Raw genomic sequence first — 22,744 nt, forward strand, 5'->3', positions numbered from 1 at the left:
AAGACTGAGATAGTAGTTTTTTCTAGGAAGCATGAACCTGCTCAGCTTCAAACACAATTAATGGGTAAAACGATTTCTCAGGTTTTGGTACACAAATATCTTGGTGTCTGGTTCGACTCTAAAGGCACCTGGGGTTGTCACGTGAGGTATCTGATGAAAAAATGTCAACAAAGAGTGAATTTTCTTCGTACAATAACCGGACAATGGTGGGGAGCCCATCCAGGAGACCTTATAAGGCTTTACCAAACAACGATATTGTCTGTTATTGAATACGGGTGTTTCTGCTTCCGCTCCGCAGCAAACACACATCTGAACAAACTGGAGCGAATACAATATCGTTGTTTGCGTATCGCCTTAGGTTGCATGCAGTCGACCCATACGATGAGTTTGGAGGTCTTAGCTGGAGTACTACCATTGAAAAACCGCTTCTGGAGCCTGTCTTCTCGTATTCTTATCAAATGTGAGGTCTTGAACCGTCCCGTGATTGAAAATTTTGGAAGGTTAATCGAACTTAATTCTCAAACCCGTTTTATGACATTGTATTTCAGTCACATGTCCCAAAATATTAACCCTTCTTCGAATATTCCAAATCGTGTCGACTTATCAAATACTTCTGATTCTACTGTGTTTTTCGATACATCCATGATAGAAGAAACTCGTGGAATCCCGGATCATTTACGCGTGCAGCAGATCCCCAAAATTTTTTCCAATAAATATCGAAACATCAACTGCGACAATATGTACTACACTGACGGATCATTTCTTGATGGGTCCACTGGCTTCGGTATCTTCAATAACAATTTAACCGTCTCTCATAAGCTCGATAATCCTGCTTCTGTTTACGTCGCAGAATTAGCTGCAATTCAGTACACCCTAGGGATTATCGAAAAAATGCCCACGGACCATTATTTCATCTTTACGGACAGTCTCAGTTCCATTGAGGCTCTCCGATCGATGAAAGATGTTAAGCACTCTCCGTATTTCCTGGGGAAAATACGGGAACATCTGAGTGCTTTATCCGAAAAATCTACTCAGATTACCTTAGCGTGGGTCCCTTCTCACTGCTCGATACCGGGTAATGAGAAAGCGGACTTTTTGGCTAAGGTGGGCGCAACAAACGGTGATATTTATGAAAGACCAATTGCCTTTAATGAATTTTTCGCATTTGTACGTCAGAATACGATTATCAGTTGGCAAAATTCTTGGACCAAGGGGGAACTGGGAAGGTGGTTACATTCCATAATCCCCAAGGTATCGACGAACCCGTGGTTCAAGGGGTTGGATGTAGGTCGGGATTTCATTTGCGTGATGTCCCGGCTTATGTCCAATCACTATAGATTTGACGCGCATCTCCGTCGTGTTGGGCTCGGGGAGAGTGGTATCTGTGCCTGTGGTGAAGGTTATCACGACATAGAGCACGTTGTTTGGTCATGCCCTGTACACCGTGACGCCAGGTCTAGATTAGTAGCTTCCCTGCAGGCCGAAGGTAGGCAGCCGGCTGTTCCTGTTCTTGATGTCTTGGCGAGCCGTGACCTATCCTACATGTCCCTTATATACGTTTTCCTGAAATCCATCCACGCCCCAGTTTAGTCCTACCCCCTTCCGCCTACATCCAACCAAACGACAAGAACACGTTAAGACCCCGGATCCGGAAACAGCAACTAGACCCGCACGATACTCTCAGGCCCCGAGGGAGACAACCCAATATGCCAGTCCGTAATATCTTGGCCCAGCAGCGGAACATATTCAATATGCTGCTTACCTATGGCGATGGAAAACCATCAAACAACAAATCAGTGCTTTTCATGCAAAACATTCTAGCTTAAGTTAGATTTAGTTTCAGCTCGTAGTCGGCAGCGAGGATAAAAAAATTTGCTTTTAGTTATTAAGATACTTTAGAAAGTAAGCTACCAGATATAATTGGCGCCGTTAAACATTGAATTGTATTTGTGCCGTGTCAAATAAACTATAGATGAGGAAAAAAAAAACTCACGATTCCCAGCAGATTCTAGAAATCAGGTTTCTCTAAACCTGAAGACCATGAACTATGTTAGATATAACATGTATCATAATAAATTTTTGACTGTGGGACTGATGATTGTGATGATTTGTTCTATGGGACCGACTTGCGATCATTTTTGCTATGGGACAAACCGACTTGCTATTTTTTTTCATAGTTCCTCAGAACAAAGTATTCAAAATTATGTGTTCTATCGAAAGTAGATGTAAAAAGGTGATGATTCCACCAATAAAGTCAAAATTGATAAAAATGCAATTGGGACGGACTTGCCATGAGGGGCAGTATTGAGCTATTGTACTCACGCTACCAGCCTATTGTTCTCAACCCAAGCCACGCCGATGTGTGTCCCAGCGAATTGTAGGATGAGTAATCGAAAACTTCACAAATAACTCCACTCTGCGGACCTGATATCGTGGTTGTAGATTGAGCACGTTGGTAGAATGTCGAGCGTCGAAACTGACTGATTGTCGAAATATCACCGGGTCGCATGTGCTCATACGACGGTACCCTTGTTGGCGCTAATTTACCACAATCCGGTCTCTCGAAGGACCATTAATGTACGGGCGAAATGCTGGTTCTCCGGATGGTGATTAAAGTTGGAAGCAGGACCGATCGTGATATCACAGAGTCAAAAATTCGACACTATCTTGTTCCACTGAACAACGTGGTCACTCTCTGCTCTAATCTTTATTGATCGCGATAGAGAATTAGATGTATGGTGTGGTGTCTATAACGTACTTTATTCGAGTGAGGATGAAATATTCTTTCGATCTAGCTTACAGTAAAGAGAGCGAATAAATAATGAGTTTCTCTTTCTGTGGTGTGGAGTTGTGTAGCGTTACATTCGATGTTCCTTTTTAGGGTGATAGTCCTAATCTAGCGTTAACACTGTCTATTTCTGTGTTCTGAAGAACTTTAAAAGTTGTTGACAGTATTTTTATGAATAACGCTTAAGAAAACTTTAAGGCTTTTGGGTTTATGGCAAATCCTTACAATTTACCAAATTTCTTCGAAATATTTTGCTAACATTGTCCTAAAATTACCTGCTTTTGATCGGCTGTTGGGAATTACTGAGAGATCTCAGATACATTATTAAATTTAATGGATTTGTGCAACGAAGAGATAATTTGTGCTTGCAGAACAAGGGATATAACTCTCAAGGCCCAAACACAATGGATACGTTGTTTGCGTTGCGTTGAGATTTATTTGACAAAAACGCGTAGAAAACCGCGTAAATTCCGGAATCCGCGTAGAAAAGAGTTCGTTTGCTTATCGTTTTCAATTATTTCTGCTATATTCTCTCGAAAAAGAATTAATAGTGCAGTGTTTTTTCTGCTTGTGAATCGAGCTTAAAATCAAGAAAAATTATAAAAAGGTTAGGTCAAATCAGTAAATATTCAGTAATTGTATGAAGTAAACTTATATAAAAGCAAAGCTTTGGTTCTACATTCCGATTCGGAACTTGACCTTTTGTTTATTTAGGGGAAAGTAGGCTAAGACGGACACTGCGGGTAAGATGGACACTTTCAATATTTCACAAACTAGAACGTTTTATGATAGTTAAGTGATGCAAATACCTTCTTTGTAGTGTGTTAATACTTTAGAGATGCATTGTTGGTTTACAGCAAGCAAATTGTCAAATTTGTAACTAACACAAAGTATATTTTTGTGAACGTGCTATTTAATGTAATTTTCATTCCACGGAAAATAGTAGTAAACTCGTGAAACTTATGTGTTCTCATTTGTTCCCAATGATAAAATGTTTAATTAGTCTTTCCTCGGTTTTCTAGTGAAAATCCACACACGGATTTTCCAAGAATTTTCACATGTAATATCGGTTGTGTACTACAGATGTTTACAAAGTACACCCGCAAGAGAAACCAGCAGATATTAATCACTTAGCAGTAAGAAAAGGACATATAGGACGTGAATTTTTGCTTTCATACTAACCCACCCTCCCAAACTGTTCACGTGATGTATAGATGGACTCTAATAACGTGGAGTAGTGTATGGCCATCACTTACCACATAAATCAAAAGAATACGTAACATACTACATCTCTTTTGTGAGTGTCCACCTTTTCCATCGTAGTGTACATCTTACCCACCCCAGGTGTCCGTCTTTCCCAACCATGTCAAGAAAACAGCAATTTGTAGTCATAGTTTTGTTAGTACCAAAAAAAATTATGACAACAAATGATCTTAAGTTTCAATTTGTATGACTACTGCGATCTAAATAGCAATTCCTGAGTAATTATTAAGATTAAACCACAGACTAACAGATGTAACACTGGAACCTAGCTCCATCGCCACAAAAAACGTTCATTTAAAATTTTTAATCGAATAACAGTCATCGCGCGAAAATGTCGTCTAGGGCGCTGTCATGCAATCTTATACATATTTTGTAGTTTCCCATTTGACACATGCAGTAACGATGGCGCTGATGTCGAAATACATGACGCAGCGCGAACACGACAGCAGATGGTGCTAGTGTTATTAACGTAAAGTACTGGAATCATCCAAACGATGATTTTATTGAAAATTTGTTCGACGTGTTATGTCTGTTAGTCTGTGGTTAAACCGTCTGTCTTAACCTACTTTCCCCTATACACAGACTTCGCAGCCGACTGTTTAGTGTTCTGACACTAACAGCCCAGACTAACAGACATAACACGTCAAACAAATTTTTAATGAAATCATCGTTTGGATGATCCCAGTACTTTACGTTAGTAACCAGGGTTGATATTTGTTGACACTCTTGAGTGAAAGTGAATAAAAGCATCCATAAACGTTATTATTTTACAATCCTTTCAGAGTTCTCCCTTCCCGCTTTTTGCATGGAAGTGAACTGTCAAAACACCTCATTATATTTCATGCGATGAAAGCAAGACAACAAAATCAGTTTATCAGTTAACGAAGATTGTCAAGGCATCGGTCAGTGCCAGTGAAAAAATGTTTCGGTGAGGTTCATTTTGGTTGAGTGGTCTGTTTGTTTTTCTTTTTCGCTTTGAAGTGAAGATCATTTGGTTGGATTTGTCGTCAAATTTTGTTCCGTAACCGTGAACGATGCGCGCGATCTATTTTATCTGAGTATAACAGCACGTTACTAGGACGAAAATCTAGTGTATCTGAAAGAGTGCTGCGATCATTGGAAGTGAAAATTGCAAATGATTGGCTATAATTTTCGAAGAATTTTGCTGGGGAAAATGACCTTTATAAGCACTGTTAGTAACACTAGCACCATCTGCTGTCGTGTTGGCGCTGCGTCATGTCTTTCGACATCAGCGCCAGCGTTACTGCATGTGTCAAATGAGGAACTACAAAATATGTATGAGATTGCATGACAGCGCTCCAGACGACGTTTTCGTGCGATGACTGTTATTCGATTGAAAATTTGAAATGAACGTTTTTTGTGGCAATGGAGCAAGGTTCCAGTGTTACGTCTGTTAGTCTGTGCTAACAGTCTCCCCCGAGCCGAGACTTGAACCTACGACGACTGGCTTGATAGGCCAGCATCGTACCTCGAGACCTAAGACAAGACGCGACAGCTGGTCACCGTTACATTCATCCAATTTGAACCGGCTGCTGATTGGCTGAATCCGATAACGCAATCGTCACGTAGAAAATACAACGAGGTTACTTTTCACTGTAAAGCAGTGTTGCTGGAGAGTCATAATTTAGCTATTATAATTGTTCAAAAGTATGCAAGGCACATGATATTACCGAGTAATGTATTTCACTGTTATAACTTTAAAAATGCATTGAATAATCGTTCTTTACTATTTCGGTTGAAGTCCAAGAAACTTAGGAAGAAAAAATTTGGGTACCAAGAAACTTAGGAAGAAAAAAATTTATAGTAGAAGTATGTTTTATTGAACAACATATAATAATTAATGAAAAATTGAGTATTATTCGCCTATATATATATATATATATATATATATATATATATATATATATATATATATATATATATATATATATATATATATATATATATATATATATATATATATATATATATATATATATATATATAAGTTACAGACGAAACCTCCCAGATCAGCAGATTGCAAGAACTGGAACGCGAAGTCCACCGACTCGAGGAACCACTCGCCACATTATTTCATTCGAAGTGAGCGAGTCGGATTTCTACAGACGCTGACTGGAACGATTCCCACGGGCGTTGGCAGCACATGCAACGGCATCGACGACGACAACGACGCGGGCTGCAGTTTGCTTGGTCAGCGGTGCAGTTGCTTTTCTAGCTTTGTAACCAGGGCATAAAAATAATAAAGTTAGTTCTAATTGAGACACGATAGAGGATAGTTAACTTTAGGTTTTCATTAATCATTTTTTAAAAAGCCCTTCAGGCTAGAAAGAATTGTAACTGGCGCAGTCGTAAGTAGGATTCAAGTAAATCCTTAGTCCGCGAGTGCAAGTGTCCGTGATAAAACTTAATCGAAGGAATATCGACAAAGTGGAATCACACCTCGAGGTGATATCGAGGATTCGAGGCTCTTCCCGAAGGACGGGGTATACTTGAGAATTCTGTTCAATAAAATAAAAACAAAACCGTGAGTAATTTTAATTTTTCTTTCTATTTTAGTTGCAATACTTTTTTTTTGCTTGTTTAACTAAGTGCAGTGAAAGAGTTTTATGATAACCAGAAGAATGAGTGATGAAATGCAAGCGCGTTTAGATACTCTAACCGCCCAGCTAGAGGCACAACGGCTACAAATAGCCTCTTTGTTAGAAAATGCGCGGACAAATACCGCAAACCAAGCGATCGCAAGCACGTCTTCGATCATGGAGATGCCGAAATTTGACATTTCACGCATCCCTGACGCGATTAGGATGGTTCCAGAATATAATGGAAGTCCTAATTCTCTGGCCTGTTGGCTCGAATCCGTAGAGCAAAAGCTACAAATTTCAAAAAATCTAGTGAGTGAAACAGATCTGCCGCTAGTGATGCCCCTTTGGGTTGGCATTATTCGGGATAAAATCCACGGAAACGCAAACGAAGCACTCACTATGAGTCAATGTAGCCTCGAGTGGGAGGCAATAAAGTGTACATTGAAAGACCATTTTGGCGACAAGCGCGACTTGTCTGCCATAGTAACCAGTATTTCATACTTACGCCAAGGTAACAAAAATGTTACCGATTTTCATTATGAATGCAAAGGAATTTTGGCAAGCATCAATGCCAAAATTCAACTTGACGATCGACTCAAGCAGTGTTCTAACGTTATCCTGGAATCGTACGAAAGTATGATTATCGACGCATTCATTGACGGACTGCATGACAGCCTTTCATCTTTAGTGCGAGTGGGTCTACCGAAAACATTGCATTCAGCATACCAGAGCGCCTTGTCTTTAGAAAGTGCACAACGGAGAAAACGAGAGCGAAGATCCATGAATGTTGGCTTCGAGCAAACAAAATTTTTGCCCAAATTTTCTGCGAGACCGCAGGACGTTCAAAAATGGCCTGCTCAACAAGGATTTAACACAAAATCCAATCCCATTCCTAACCCCAATCCAAATCCTAATATAAATTCCCAGAACAGAAACGTTGTTCAAAATCGACCAGATTGGAACTCGAATCAATTTCGACAGTACCCCCCGCGTCTCGCTATCAAACCGGACCCATCCGGTCAACTTAGAACGAACAACTATCGTCCAACGCAAGTGAATTCGCACGAGGAGTGTGTTGAACCCCTAACCGAAAATAAACAGACCGAGGACATTGATAATGGCTGTCCATATGCAGATGAAGATGACGATGTAAATTTTATGCCCGATTCCGAACAACAAGCAAGGGAATGACCTTTCTTCCATATTTAGAGATCAATAGAAGAACCGGGCCCCCTCTAAAAATTTTAATAGATACAGGAGCTAATCGAAATTACATTTCTCCAAAAATAGTTCCAACAAAATCCGTAGCTTCAGGATCACTTCATAGAGTGAAAAACATCAATGGATCCTATATAATTAACCAACACACCTTTTTTAACCCATTCGCAAAATACATAACTAGTATTTCCAATCAGAAATTTCATCTTTTTGAGTTTCATAACTTTTTCGATGGTCTGATTGGATTTCAGACACTTCACGAGTTGGGAGCCCTGTTCGACACCTCAACAGTCGAATTGATTATTAAAGACACCGTCATACCTTTGAAGAAAAAGTATCCCGATTTGATTGAGTTGAACTTTCATGAATTAATGTCCACAATTCACGAGGTCCCGGTTTCGGTCGCCTCCGGAGATTTCTTCCTGGAAGACGACCTACAAGTTGCCGCTGACGTATACGTGCCCTCCGGAGTGTACAGTGTTCAAGAAAGTAAAGCAAGATTAGTTTTTGTTTGCACACAGGAATGTTCAACAAACAAGAAAATTGATTATGGGCAAATCGTTTCTGAAATTAATAATTTTGAAGTGAAGGATTTTCCATCACAAATTAAAGCATGTAGGCGAAATATTGAAAACGAAGTGCGTACAGATCATTTGAACGACGAGGAGAGATCGAAGCTTCTCAGCTTGCTTACAAGAAACCCAACAGTGTTCTACAGAGAGGGTGACGACCTATCGTTTACTAACGTGATCAAACATCGTATAAACACCAGCGACGAGCTGCCCGTTTATACAAAAAATTACAGGTACCCCTTCGTCCATAAGGAAGAGGTACAGAAACAAATTTCTAAAATGCTCAGCCAAGGCATCATACAGCCAAGTACATCGCCATGGGGGTCACCCATATGGATAGTACCAAAAAAGGCCGATGCATCTGGTAAGCAAAAATGGCGCCTAGTAGTCGACTATAGAAAACTAAATGCGAAGACTATAGATGACAAATATCCGCTGCCCAATATCACCGAGATACTGGACAAGCTAGGCAGGTGCCAATACTTTAGCACACTTGATCTGGCCTCTGGTTTCCACCAGATCGAGGTCGACGCTAGAGATGTACAGAAAACAGCGTTTCAAGTTGACCACGGCTTATACGAATATTTACGAATGCCGTTTGGTCTGAAAAATGCTCCGGGTACGTTTCAACGGGTTATGGACCATGTACTCAGAGAATTCATTGGAAAATGTTGTCTCATTTACATGGACGACATAATTGTTTTTTCAGCTTCCTTGCAAGAGCATCTCGAGAACTTAGAAAAAATACTGAGAGCACTTGAAAAAGTAAATTTAAAGCTTCAGCTCGACAAGTGTGAGTTTCTTAAAAAAGAAGTAGCTTTCTTAGGGCATATCGTTACGGATCAGGGCGTTAAACCGAACCCTGCTAAGATTGATGCAATCAAAAGTTGGCCACTACCGAAAAACCAAAAGGAGCTGAAAGGATTCCTTGGAATTTTGGGCTATTATAGACGATTCATTCGCGACTTTGCAAAAATTTCCAAACCACTAACTGCGCAGCTGCGAAAAGGGGAAACGATTGAACATACACCTTTATTCGTAAAAACCTTTGAAAAGTGTAAAGAATTGCTTACGCAAAGTGACGTATTGCAGTATCCCGATTTCGAACGTCCATTTATTTTGACAACCGATGCTAGTAACTTTGCGTTGGGAGCCGTGCTGTCGCAGGGTTGTATAGGAAGAGACAGACCGGTCGCGTTCGCGTCTCGGACGCTTACGAAGACGGAAGAAAATTATTCCGCTATAGAAAAGGAGCTTTTGGCTATAGTATGGGCAACTCAGTACTTCCGACCATATCTTTTCGGGAGGAAATTCACCCTCTATACTGACCACCAACCTCTTACTTACGCACTTAATCTGAAGACACCTAATACCAGATTAGTGAAGTGGAGGCTGAGACTCCTGGAATATGACTTCCAAATAACTCATCGACCAGGGAAACAAAATGTGGTAGCAGACGCTCTATCCAGAATTCCCGAAGAGGTAAATGCCACTGAAGATGAATCAACAGATAGCAATTCCGTGCATTCCGCAGACTCTGACTCGTCAAATCTAATTGAGTTCACTGAGCTGCCCGTTAACTTCTTTCATAATCAAGTTATATTAAAAATTGGCGATCATTACACTGAAGATTACAGTGAAGTGTTTCCGCAGATGCACCGGCGAACTATTACAAATTTCGCGTTCGGGGTGCCAATTTTAATTAGAATATTTCGTGAATACATGGATCCACGAAAGGTAAATTGTATTCATTGCCCTGAACAGTTGTTCGGAACCCTTCAACTAGTGTATCGAAATTATTTCAGTAGATGCAAGACGTTCAAAGTAAAAATTTCACAAAGACTACTAACCGATTTAACCACAGATACCGAACAAGATCAAGTTATAGAGGAAACGCATGAAACCGCACACCGGGGTATTCGAGAAAATAGAGAAGAAATACTACGAAGGTGGTATTTCCCAAAAATGAAGAGAAAAATCCGCACGTACATTGTTTTGTGCCCTACGTGTAACAAAATGAAGTACGAGCGTAGACCATACAAAATCAAACATGGGGAAACTCCTATACCAGAGAAACCCTTGGACATTATCCATGTTGACATATTGATTTCGCGACCATACACCTTCCTATCAGTGGTCGATAAATTGACACGCTTTGGAACTTTGATTTCCATGAAGTCAAGAACCACACCGGATATACGAAGGGCCATATTAAAATATATCTCGCTCTATGGCACACCGAAGCTAATGGTTTCTGATAACGAACCGGGAATACGGTCTATCGAAATGAGAGGCATGCTCGCCGACCTCAATGTCCAACAATATTTTACACCGGTTGATAGAAGTGAAACTAACGGGATTGTAGAGCGATTTCATTCGACCATTAATGAAATCTACAAATGCAATAGGCATAAGTTTCCCAATGTTTCAATCAAGGAGATGTTTTTGATTTGCTGTACCTTATACAACAACAGCGTACACTCCTCTCTGAAAATCAAACCTCGAGAAGCTTTCTATGAGATTAAAGATGGTGAAGAGAGACCCCTCGACCCTCAAAGAATGCTGGAAGCCCGCAACAAAGTATACGATGAAGTAATTCATCAAATCAGGCAATCCCAAGAGAAACAGAACGACCAGCGAAACCCTTCAAGAGAGGATCCACCCGCGTTGGAGCCCGGCCAAATTGTTTATAATAAACGGCAGGGGATAAAAAGCAAACAACAGAGTTTCTTCAACCCCGTAACAGTAGCCAATGACGGCCACCAGACATTCACGGACGCTTACAACCGGAAATTGCATAAGAGTAAAATAAAAAGGGTCCGTACATAAAAAAAAAACCCAGTAATTAGTTTTATGTAATACTAGCATTAAATTTTTTATTCATCTTATTTACGATTTCAATCATATTAACACAGTCTCATTTTAGGATTAGTACCAATGGATTTTCGACTGGCCATGGCAGTGTGGGTTCTCGCTTTCCTTAATCCATCCCATTCCAGCTCCTCCATTCAAATAACCGACCTCCAACATAATCCCGGATTATTGGCACTAGATATGGGTAAGTCTTTCGTGAGGATTGGGAAACATCGCTTATATCACGTTGTTGACCTTAAGCAGTGCGAACCAATTTTCGCCAGACTAGACGTCGCCATACACGGACTGAAAAGCTTTGGAAACCTCTCAGACTTGACAGCAATGTTGGAATCAAAGTTTAGCAATACTCGCAAGATGTTTCAAAATTTAATGCCAAGGCAAAGAAACAAGAGAGGGTTGCTCAACTTTGTAGGATCAGCCATAAAGCAGATAACCGGAAATCTCGATAATGACGATCTAATAGAAATATCAAAAACTCTCAAAGCTCTAGAAATCGATGACAAAATTTTAATTAACGAAAATAACGAGCAAGCTAGGATTAACACCCAACTTCAGGACAGGTTAAACAAGTTTATAGAACAGTTTGAATTAGATCACAACCTTATCAGGAAAAATCTTATAGCACCTAAGTCAAATTCAGGAATCGACAAAACAATCAAACTACTGAGAGAAATATTGAAAATTAATATCCAGCTAGATAATTTAGAATCTCACTTGAAGCTTATTTTCGAATCAATCCAACTAGCTAAACTAAATACCATACCAAGAGACATCCTTTCCCCCGACGAGTTGAGCATAATATTAGATCATTTTACCAACCATAAAATTATCATAGATAGCATTGATCAGGTTTATCAATTCCTTAATCTCAGCGCATTTTATAATCACACAAAAATTGTTTTCATAGTAGAAATTCCCTTACTAGATGAACTTGCTTATAGAACGCTGCTATTAGAGCCATTAATAGTCAAAAATAAAACACTTAAGCTACCCGCTCACACAGCAATCACCAATGACCAACAATTCTACTTCATCATCGAGGAGTGCCAACGAGTCGGCCATAATCAAATCTGCCACCCAGAAAATTTGAACAATTTCACCTTAGATGGTTGCTTTCCATACTTGCTAAAAGGAATCCCTGCGAACTGCTCATTCAAGGAAGTAAGTCTACCCTCAGAAATCAAGTCTATAACCGATAATCACCTGATTGCAAAACAAATAAACAGTCAAGAGATAGCAACCACTTGCGGGATGCGGAATCGAACCCTCTCGGGAACATTCCTAATCGAATACCACAATTGTACCATAATTATAAATGGGTTGGAATTTACCAACAAAGAATGGTACAAGGTAGAGCCATTATTGGTCGTTCCCATGGATGGTTTAGAAATCCAAACTATTGATATAGAGCCTCAAATAAGTTTTGAAAAACTTCATTTCATTAACAGGCATCATTTGGAGACATTAAATTCTAAAACCAACGTAACCGCCTTTACTTCCATATCTTTTTCGAGCATAAGCCTGATAATCGCAACAATCGCTATATTTTTCTTAATAAGCAGGAAATTTAGCAACCACTGGAACCATCACAACAAGAAGCCCTCATCCGGTCACAGAGTTGAATTCACTGCAAACGAGGACGTTTCGATCTTCAAGGAGGGGCAAGTTACAGACGAAACCTCCCAGATCAGCAGATTGCAAGAACTGGAACGCGAAGTCCACCGACTCGAGGAACCACTCGCCACATTATTTCATTCGAAGTGAGCGAGTCGGATTTCTACAGACGCTGACTGGAACGATTCCCACGGGCGTTGGCAGCACATGCAACGGCATCGACGACGACAACGACGCGGGCTGCAGTTTGCTTGGTCAGCGGTGCAGTTGCTTTTCTAGCTTTGTAACCAGGGCATAAAAATAATAAAGTTAGTTCTAATTGAGACACGATAGAGGATAGTTAACTTTAGGTTTTCATTAATCATTTTTTAAAAAGCCCTTCAGGCTAGAAAGAATTGTAACTTATATTCATATATATATATATATATATATATATATATATATATATATATATATATATATATATATATATATATATATATATATACGTTACACCACGACCGACCGGCCTAGGCGCACCCGGAGCCGAGACGTCAGCAAAAACCCAGCTGAGGCCCGTAGCAACAAGCGGAGGAACCAAACCAGCAACGAAACCATAAATTGACAATCGATGACGACTGCAGGATTCGATCGAACCACGCGGACAAAGGTGGCATCAGAATTGAACCACCGGAGGAACGACGAGTCAGCGGATTTAGTTTATTTAAGCTTTCTAGATTTAATTTTCAATTCAGTCTTGTGTGTAATTCAGTAGTGATCAGACATTAAAGTGTTAATCGTAGTAATAAAGTTTTTTTTAGTTCCCGCGATAAATCACGGCATAATTGGCGCAGTCTCAAGGCCAAGTGGTTAGACAAAGTGAACAGTGTTAACAGAGTGAATATCTAGTATCACAGTCACCGAGTTCTACAAAGAGGAACAGCCCACGTCTATGGCAGACAACTGATACACCCAGCAAGAACAACCCCTGAGTGAACATCAAGGACTTGCGGATATCAGAGGACCGATCCCGCCATTTGGAAACCTACCCCATCCATCCGTCACTTCACACCAAGACTCCAGGAAATGAAAGCAGTAATCTTCCTGTAAGTAACCACAATCATTTTTCTAAGATTAACACAAACAAAACCATACTAATTCAGAGGTGCGAGCCCCCACCAGCGGTAAGCGGACACCTGAAATATCACAAAGTGAAAAAACAAAACTAACAACTAACCGTGAAAGTGCAGTGTAAGTGAATACTGACAACAAATCTATACGCAATACAAAGCAAACGAAGTTAATTTATTATAATGGCCGAGCGCGACTTAATGATCTCACCAGATCTCGCAGCCCCAGAACTTTATGAAGAAGAGCCACAACCAGCTCCTCAACCAGCCCCACAACCGGCAATCACAATTGAGGGTTTACTTCAGCACATAAGAAGTTTAACCCAGAACCAAAATGAGTTGATTGGACAACTCAGAAATTTAAAAGAGAAGGCGGATGATCCTTTTATGCAATTCAGGACTCCAGACCCAATCAAAAATCTAACAACATTTAGTGGAAATAAAAAAGAGACCCATGCATGGCTGGAAGACGCGGAAAATACTCTCGAACTTTTTAGAAGATACCGAGATGAACCAGTGTATAGCCAATTAGTCAGGGCAGTGAAAAATAAAATTACGGGCGAAGCCAAAGAGATTTTGATCGCTGCTGGCAACCCGAACAGCTGGCTAGAAATTAAAGAGGTGATTTTGAATTCCTACGGGGATAGACGTGACCTTACGTCACACATCCAATCATTATTCTACATAACACAAGGGAAAAAGACAATTCCTGAGTATTATAATAAAATCAAAACCATCGACACCGCTATCAAATCGACAGCGGCGACGATGGAAGATTATCAGAATGCAACTAAGGCAATAAACAATTTAGTAAGCTTGATGACGCTTACTAGATTCATAGATGGCCTCACAGACGAATTGTCTATGCATGTGAGGAGCTATCGACCAAAAACATTGGAAGAAGCCTACGCTATAACAACACAATACGCGAATGCCGCGTACAGGCAAAAATTTAACAAACATTCCAGTTCAACCTCTAACAATTCATGCAATTCAAAACCGTTTTCAAATTCCAACAACGGTAATCAGACGAATACAAAACCCAACTACACGAACAACAACAACAACAGCAACAACAAGCACGGTAACACGTTCAACGCGAAACCGAACGGATCAGGGAAATTTAAAACCCCTAGAGGTCCACCGGTGGACGACGACGTTTCAATGAAAACCGCAAAGTCCCGTACGGAGGTGAACAACCACGAAACCAAACCAGAACAAGAAAGCGAATTCAGCAAAAACCACGAGGATGAGTACGACACCTCTAATCAGCTGGAGGAATCAGCTCTGAACTCGGAAGACGATGATTACTTCGTCGACGAGGAGTTAAATTTTCACGTGGTAGAAGAGCCACATCGAAAAATATAAAAAGAGATAACAATTTTGTACCTTATATAATAATTCAAACCTCGAAAGGTGAGATGAAATTTTTGATCGACACGGGAGCGAACAAAAATTATATTTCACCCGAGCACGTAAACATTGAAAATTGCAGAACTGAGAATGGAATCAGGGTAACGAATATAAGTGGAACACATAAAATAAACAAATCAGCTTCTTTTGATCCATTTCAGATCAAGAAGAAATTGAAATTTTATATTTTTAAATTCCACAAGTTTTTCGATGGATTAATAGGTTACGAGTCATTAAGAGACTTAAATGCTCAAATCGACATTCGTAAAAATTCCTTGAAAATCGGACGAAAAACAATAAAAATGCAAAAAAAATTCCCTGAAGAGCAAGCAATTAACATAAATGAACAAGAATTTCAGTACATCGCACTGAAAACCAAAAAGAACGGTGATTTCATAATAGCGAATGAAAAGAAATACAATTCATTCACTATTTTACCTGGTATCTACAGAAGCAGCAATAATAAAGCTTTTGTAGCGATTCAAAATTTCTCAAAATCTTCACAAGAAATAAATTCGAGTGAAATCGAAATGGATGAGGATCCGTTCGATTTAACCGAATTGCCAAAGCAAATAAACATGACAAACTATACCTTTCGTGACGACCACATGAATAGGGAAGAAAAACAAGCCCTCGAAACGGTGATCGATCAATACAGAGATGTTTTATACGTGGAGTCCGACAAACTGTCATTCACACACAAAATAAGACATAAAATTCGAACGGTAGATAGTATCCCAGTCCATACGAAATCATATAAATATCCCTACGTTTATGAAAGCGAAGTACAAAAGCAAGTTAAAAAGATGCTAAACGATGGAATTATAAGAGAATCAATCTCACCATACACCTCACCCGTATGGATAGTCCCGAAAAAGGCAGATGCATCTGGTCACAAGAAATTTCGTTTAGTGATCGACTACAGAAAGCTAAATGAAAAAACTATCAACGACAAGTACCCCATACCCGAGATTACCGACATCTTGGATAAACTGGGAAGGGCTACATATTTCTCAACTATTGATTTAGTTTCTGGCTTCCACCAGATCCAGCTGGCAGAAGGAGACACAGAGAAAACAGCATTTTCTGTGAACGGAGGAAAGTACGAGTTTACTCGCATGCCATTTGGATTGAAAAACGCCCCGGCAACTTTTCAAAGGGTAATGGACTGTATACTAAGGGATTTAATTGGAGTATGTTGTTTCGTCTATATGGACGATATAATCATATTTTCCAGTTCACTTCAGGAACACAAGAAAAATTTAGCACAAGTTCTAAAAAGACTTAAAGAAGCTAGACTAAAAATTCAGCTAGACAAGTGCGAATTTTTTAAAAAAGAAACGCAGTTTCTAGGTCATACTGTCTCTGAAGATGGAGTAAGACCAAACAGTGACAAAATAGAAATCATAAAAAAATGGCCAATCCCTAAAACAGAAAAAGAAGTTCGTCAATTCTTAGGAACGCTAGGCTATTATAGGAGATTTATAAAAGACTTCGCTAAAATAGTGAAACCGTTGACAGCACTTCTTAGAAAAGACGCGGAGTTTGAGATAACACCCGAAATAAACGCATGCTTCGAAAAGTGTAAACAAATTCTAACGCTAGATCCTGTGTTAATTTACCCCGATTTCAGCAAGGAATTTATTCTTACTACCGATGCAAGCGATTATGCAATAGGGGCAGTACTGTCGCAAGGGCCCGCAGGCAATGACAGACCCATAGCATACGCATCGCGAACTTTAAGTAAAACAGAGGAACGATACTCAACAACGGAAAAGGAATTTTTGGCAATCGTTTGGGCGGTCAAACATTTCAGACCGTATCTATACGGACGGAAATTCAAAATGTTTACAGATCACCAACCACTTACCTTCTCTATGACTAATGCAAATCACCGAATCATAGGAGGTAAACTGGCTTTAGAAGAATTTGACTACGAATTAATCTATAAACCAGGGAAACAAAACGTCGTCGCAGACGCGTTGTCTCGGATAAACCTAAAAAAAACATAATCAATTAAACGCACATTCACAATCATCGATGTCTTTAAACGTGGAACCCTCCGAACGAGAAGAGGAACTTTCAGATGATGAAAGGGACGACATGACAGTACACTCAGCGGATACAAGCGATGATTACTTTATTCCGTGCACTGAGAGACCAATCAACACATTCAGGACCCAAATTATTTTTAAAATCGGAAAAATAGAGATTACGACATATGAACAGATCTTTCCCAAATTTCACAGGCACATAATAGTCAAACAAAGTTATACGGAAGAAGAAATAGTAGAAATATTAAAGCGGACTCTTAACCCCAGAGGTTCAAGTTGCCTCAAAATTCCAAACTCTTTAGTTCAATTAGTTCAAGAAACTTACCGGAAACATTTTTCAACTAATAGCCCCTACAAAGTTCTTATTTCAGAAACCCTTCTAGAGGACATACGCCTAGATGAACAACAGGATGAAATTGTGAGGGAAACTCATAATCGTGGCCACAGAGGAATCAAAGAAAATAAGAACCAGATAATGCAAAAATATTTCTTCCCACAACTTGATCGAAAGATTAAAATTTTGATAGATTCCTGTGATATCTGCAAAAAAGCCAAATATGACAGGAAGCCACCGAATTTGATAAGAAAAAGCATTTTCGGCAATAACCCTTTCGATCGAGTCCACATTGACATATTCTTTTTAAAAGGTCAAAAGTGGCTCACCATAGTCGATTCGTTTTCCAAATTTGCAAATGCCATACCTTTGGAAACTAGAACAATAGTGGACGTAAAAAATGCTATTACAGAACACATTAGACAATTTGGCAGACCGAAGACTATTGTGAGTGACCAGGAACCTTCTTTCAGGTCTATTGATTTCATCGGATTCCTTAACGACCTAGGAGTCGAGTTACATTTCGCGAGTAGTTCAAATTCAAACGGTATTGTAGAACGGTTTCATTCTACCCTAATCGAAATTTATCGAACAAACAAAATTAAATTCAACGATTTGTCTACAAGAGATCAAATTAATATCGCCGTCGATATTTATAACAACAGTTTTCATACCGCTATAAAAAATTTACCGCGTAATTTGGTATTCAATCATTCGGGCTCGACAAACATGGAAGAAATTTCGGAAAAATTTAAAAGCTTGCAATCAGCGGCTAAAATCGAACTGGATAAAAGGAAAGCTAAATATGAACAACAAAATAAAGATAACGAACAACCTGAACAATACAACCCAGGCGATGCTAAATACATTAAAATTTCCCAACGAATAACTAAAGACGTAAACCCTTACAAAATAACTACCATAAAAGAGAATAACGATCTTACATTTAAAGACATCAATGACGTAAAAATACACAAAAACAGAATAAAAAAATAATCGTTTAAATCAATAACTTAACTCTCGTTACAGATTAACTTACATCATCCTAATACACGGCACAAAATTTAAAGAAATATCATATAATAATGGCATAATTGCCATAAAACTAAAACAAGTTAGGATAAGAATAGGGTTTGAGAGAGTTATACACAAAATCAATATTAAATCCATTGCAAACAACATTGACTACATAGAAAAAACGACAGAAAACCTGAAAATAATAGATCATCTCAGAAGGACCCTTGATTACAAAATCCAATACGCAAGAGGAAAATTGTTGAGTTTATATCCCCGCAGAAATAGAAGAGCATTAGTTAACGCTTTAGGATCAGTAATTAAACTTATTGCAGGCAATCCAGATAACGATGATATGGAAATTATAAATCATAATTTAGGAACGTTAGAAAAGCAGGGAAACTTACTCTCTCAATCTTTATCAAGGCAAATAATTATAAACGAAAAAATTCAGAATAAACTGAATAATATTACAGATATTCTCAAGAAAATAAACAAACAAATTGTAGACCAAAATAATAACTCACTTACGACCAATACGGACTTGGAATACATTAATCTTATTATGAACCTTGACATGTTAATTCAAATTCTCACTAACGTAGAAGAACAAATCGAATTTGCAAAGCTAAACATTTTGAATAGGAACTTATTTTCATTAGATGATAAATTGTACATTTATAACAGACTTAAAGCACAAAAATTGAATCTGGATTACTTAGATCAAATATTCCAATACAGCTCAGGAAGCGTAATTGTAAAAGGCGACGAAATCCTAATTTTGGCGAAAATACCCATCCTAGAAGACAACGAGTTCGACCTGATCAACATCCAGACGCTCAACTTAAACAACACACGAATCAGTACAGACATCAAGCTGGTGGCAAAGCACAGAGACATTATCTATAAACAAGAGCACATTTGTGACATCTGCGAAGCAACAACTCTTATCGAAGACGACTGTATCAACAACCTTTTGAATCATTTGACACCAAAATGTGTCCTAAAACCCGTCAGGCAACATATCAGAATACAAGAAATCAAAAAAGGAATCATACTATTGGATACGAATCAACAAGTATTGATTTCCGACTCATGTAATAACTCGAGATTAGTCAACATTCCGACTATTGTCGAAACAGACAATTGTACGATTAAGGTAATGAATCTCACATTTAATGGTCAAAAGCATCTAACAGACCACGAAGAATACCTCATACCAATCTATGGAAGGAAATTCATTCAACTCAACTACTCGGAAGAGCGGAATGAGATCACCCACATCAAACTGGAACACTTAAACAGTCTTCAAGAGATAAAGTTGGACCTGCATCGCTCGAAGAGGACAACAACCATCGGAGGAGGAATTCTCCTCACACTAACCTTTTTCTGCTCTTTTGCAATTTATATCATCAACAGAAGAACCAAATCTAAGGAAGATACCATCCTGAAAATCCATAAGCATGCTGAAACCACCACGGAACCTAAAGGAACCATTGGAAAAGGAGAACCCGCAACCTTACCGAGGCTCGTCCTTTTCGAAAAATCGTCCGAGGACGGACGACAATCTAAGGGGGGAGACGTTACACCACGACCGACCGGCCTAGGCGCACCCGGAGCCGAGACGTCAGCAAAAACCCAGCTGAGGCCCGTAGCAACAAGCGGAGGAACCAAACCAGCAACGAAACCATAAATTGACAATCGATGACGACTGCAGGATTCGATCGAACCACGCGGACAAAGGTGGCATCAGAATTGAACCACCGGAGGAACGACGAGTCAGCGGATTTAGTTTATTTAAGCTTTCTAGATTTAATTTTCAATTCAGTCTTGTGTGTAATTCAGTAGTGATCAGACATTAAAGTGTTAATCGTAGTAATAAAGTTTTTTTTAGTTCCCGCGATAAATCACGGCATAATTTATATATATATATATATTTATATATATATATATATATATATATATATATATATATATATATGTATATATATATATATATATATATATATATATATATATATATATATATATATATATATATATATATATATATATATATATATATATATATATATATATATATATATATATATATATATATATATATATATATATATATATATATATATATATATATATATATATATATATATATATATATATATATATATATATACATATATATATATATATATATATATATATATATATATATATATATATATATATATATATATATATATATATATATATATATATATATATATATATATATATATATATATATATATATGTATATATATATATATATATATATATATATATATATATATATATATATATATATATATATATATATATATATATATATATATATATATATATATACATATATATATATATATATATATATATATATATATATATATATATATATATATATATATATATATATATATATATGACATTTAAAATTTGTTTTATTTTCATTGACCTGCAAAAGTTGTTAAAAATAATCATTCTGGCATCAACGGTGTGGAACGTTCAAAAAAAATTTCAACGGGGATGCCGGCCGTTACGAAAAGAAAAATAAGAAGCCAGCTGTCGCGTCTTGTCTTAGCTCGAGACCATCTGGGAGGTTGTAAAGTAAACTCATCTAACACTATAGTTAAACGATTTAATAATGAAAAACCAATAAAAACATACCGCGTAGAAACAACCTTTTCTTGGAAATCCGCATAAATTCCGAAATCTGCGTCAACAAAACCGCGCAAATTCCGAAATTCGCGTAAAAAAGGACCTTAGTGCATTAGACGATATTTGTTGATACACACTTAGTTTCTTTTACCGAACTCAGCAACCTTTTTAACGAGTTTTCAATAGCTGAGCCATCAGCAATCTGTTCAGCAATTTATTTGCTTGATGAGTGCTCGGTAATTTTTCATTCTCGCTGAAACCACAGAGAACAGATATTTCGTGGCACACATGCACAATTTTACACACTTTTTCACACACACTATATCTTACTGGCACTAATAGTCTCTCTCAAGTTAGTTTGCGAACGAATGTACAAAAGCAGTTGCATAAAATGGGATGAAACAATTTCCTCAAATATATAGGGCCTCTTCAAAAATTTGATTTTTCAATCGTATCAGTGCTTAGTTTAGCCATAAATTATCCCAATGATAGCGAGAGTGTCATCAAAAGGCAAGAGAAATGATTAATGATAAGAATAATAGTGTTATTTTTAACATTTTTTTGAGTGTAAGTTACAAACGTCATAACTTGCATACAAACTTTTATCAAAGTTATTCCTTTTTTCTGTCTCGGTGTTACGACCTTTTGATATGTTGCTCAAGCATTAATGCGTAAACTGTTCATGCCCCCCTTTATCGTCTACACCTTTGCTTTGGTTCAGCTTTCCTTTAACTATTGGCGTTGACGGTGTTGCTGATATTTGTTTGGTTTCTGCGTGCGAAAAAGAAAGAAGGAAATATTTTTGCTTTTGTCATCACGCACATTTTGACAATTACATACGAGAGTTCACGTAGCTGCGAACAGCCTTCGAAATCTCTTTCAACGCGAATAAACCGATTTTTTTGACAACTCATTTAGGGACGTTGCGATACTGCTAAACATCGATACTTAGCATCGATACCTGCATCGAGAGCAAGTTCTGATATTTCGATAGTATCGAGGCCAACGTATCGATACCTAAATGTATCGTTGTGCGATACCAGTTCATTGAAAATATAAGTCGTAAATCTTTTTTATTAATTATTTCTCAAGATAAAAGGTTTGATTCAATTAAACCATTTACATAGACCATTTTACGAGACGTTTCTGAACTCAATCTATGAATGAAATTTTGACAGGAAGCTCGGAACC

At 38.1% G+C, this 22,744-nt stretch overlaps 1 protein-coding gene and 1 long non-coding RNA gene across 2 annotated transcripts; one reads left to right on the forward strand and one right to left on the reverse strand.

The window, feature by feature from the left end:
* Positions 1 to 6,257: 6,257 nt before the first annotated feature.
* Positions 6,258 to 15,409, forward strand: LOC129716820 (uncharacterized). The gene is made up of 4 exons (XM_055666654.1): positions 6,258 to 6,596; positions 11,371 to 12,661; positions 12,881 to 13,078; positions 15,112 to 15,409. The coding sequence occupies exons 2-4, from the start codon at positions 11,382 to 11,384 to the stop codon at positions 15,407 to 15,409; spliced, it is 1,776 nt and encodes a 591-aa protein (XP_055522629.1). The 5' UTR covers positions 6,258 to 6,596; positions 11,371 to 11,381.
* A 6,667-nt stretch (positions 15,410 to 22,076) lies between these two features.
* On the reverse strand, positions 22,077 to 22,508 carry LOC129718954 (uncharacterized). Its single transcript, XR_008727095.1, has 2 exons — positions 22,394 to 22,508; positions 22,077 to 22,324 (listed from the first exon to the last, which is right to left on the reverse strand). It is a non-coding gene; the product is annotated as an uncharacterized LOC129718954 (long non-coding RNA).
* Between the last annotated feature and the right edge of the window lie 236 nt (positions 22,509 to 22,744).

The sequence above is a fragment of the Wyeomyia smithii genome, chromosome 1, assembly GCF_029784165.1.
Source record: "Wyeomyia smithii strain HCP4-BCI-WySm-NY-G18 chromosome 1, ASM2978416v1, whole genome shotgun sequence".
NCBI lineage: Eukaryota > Metazoa > Arthropoda > Insecta > Diptera > Culicidae > Wyeomyia > Wyeomyia smithii.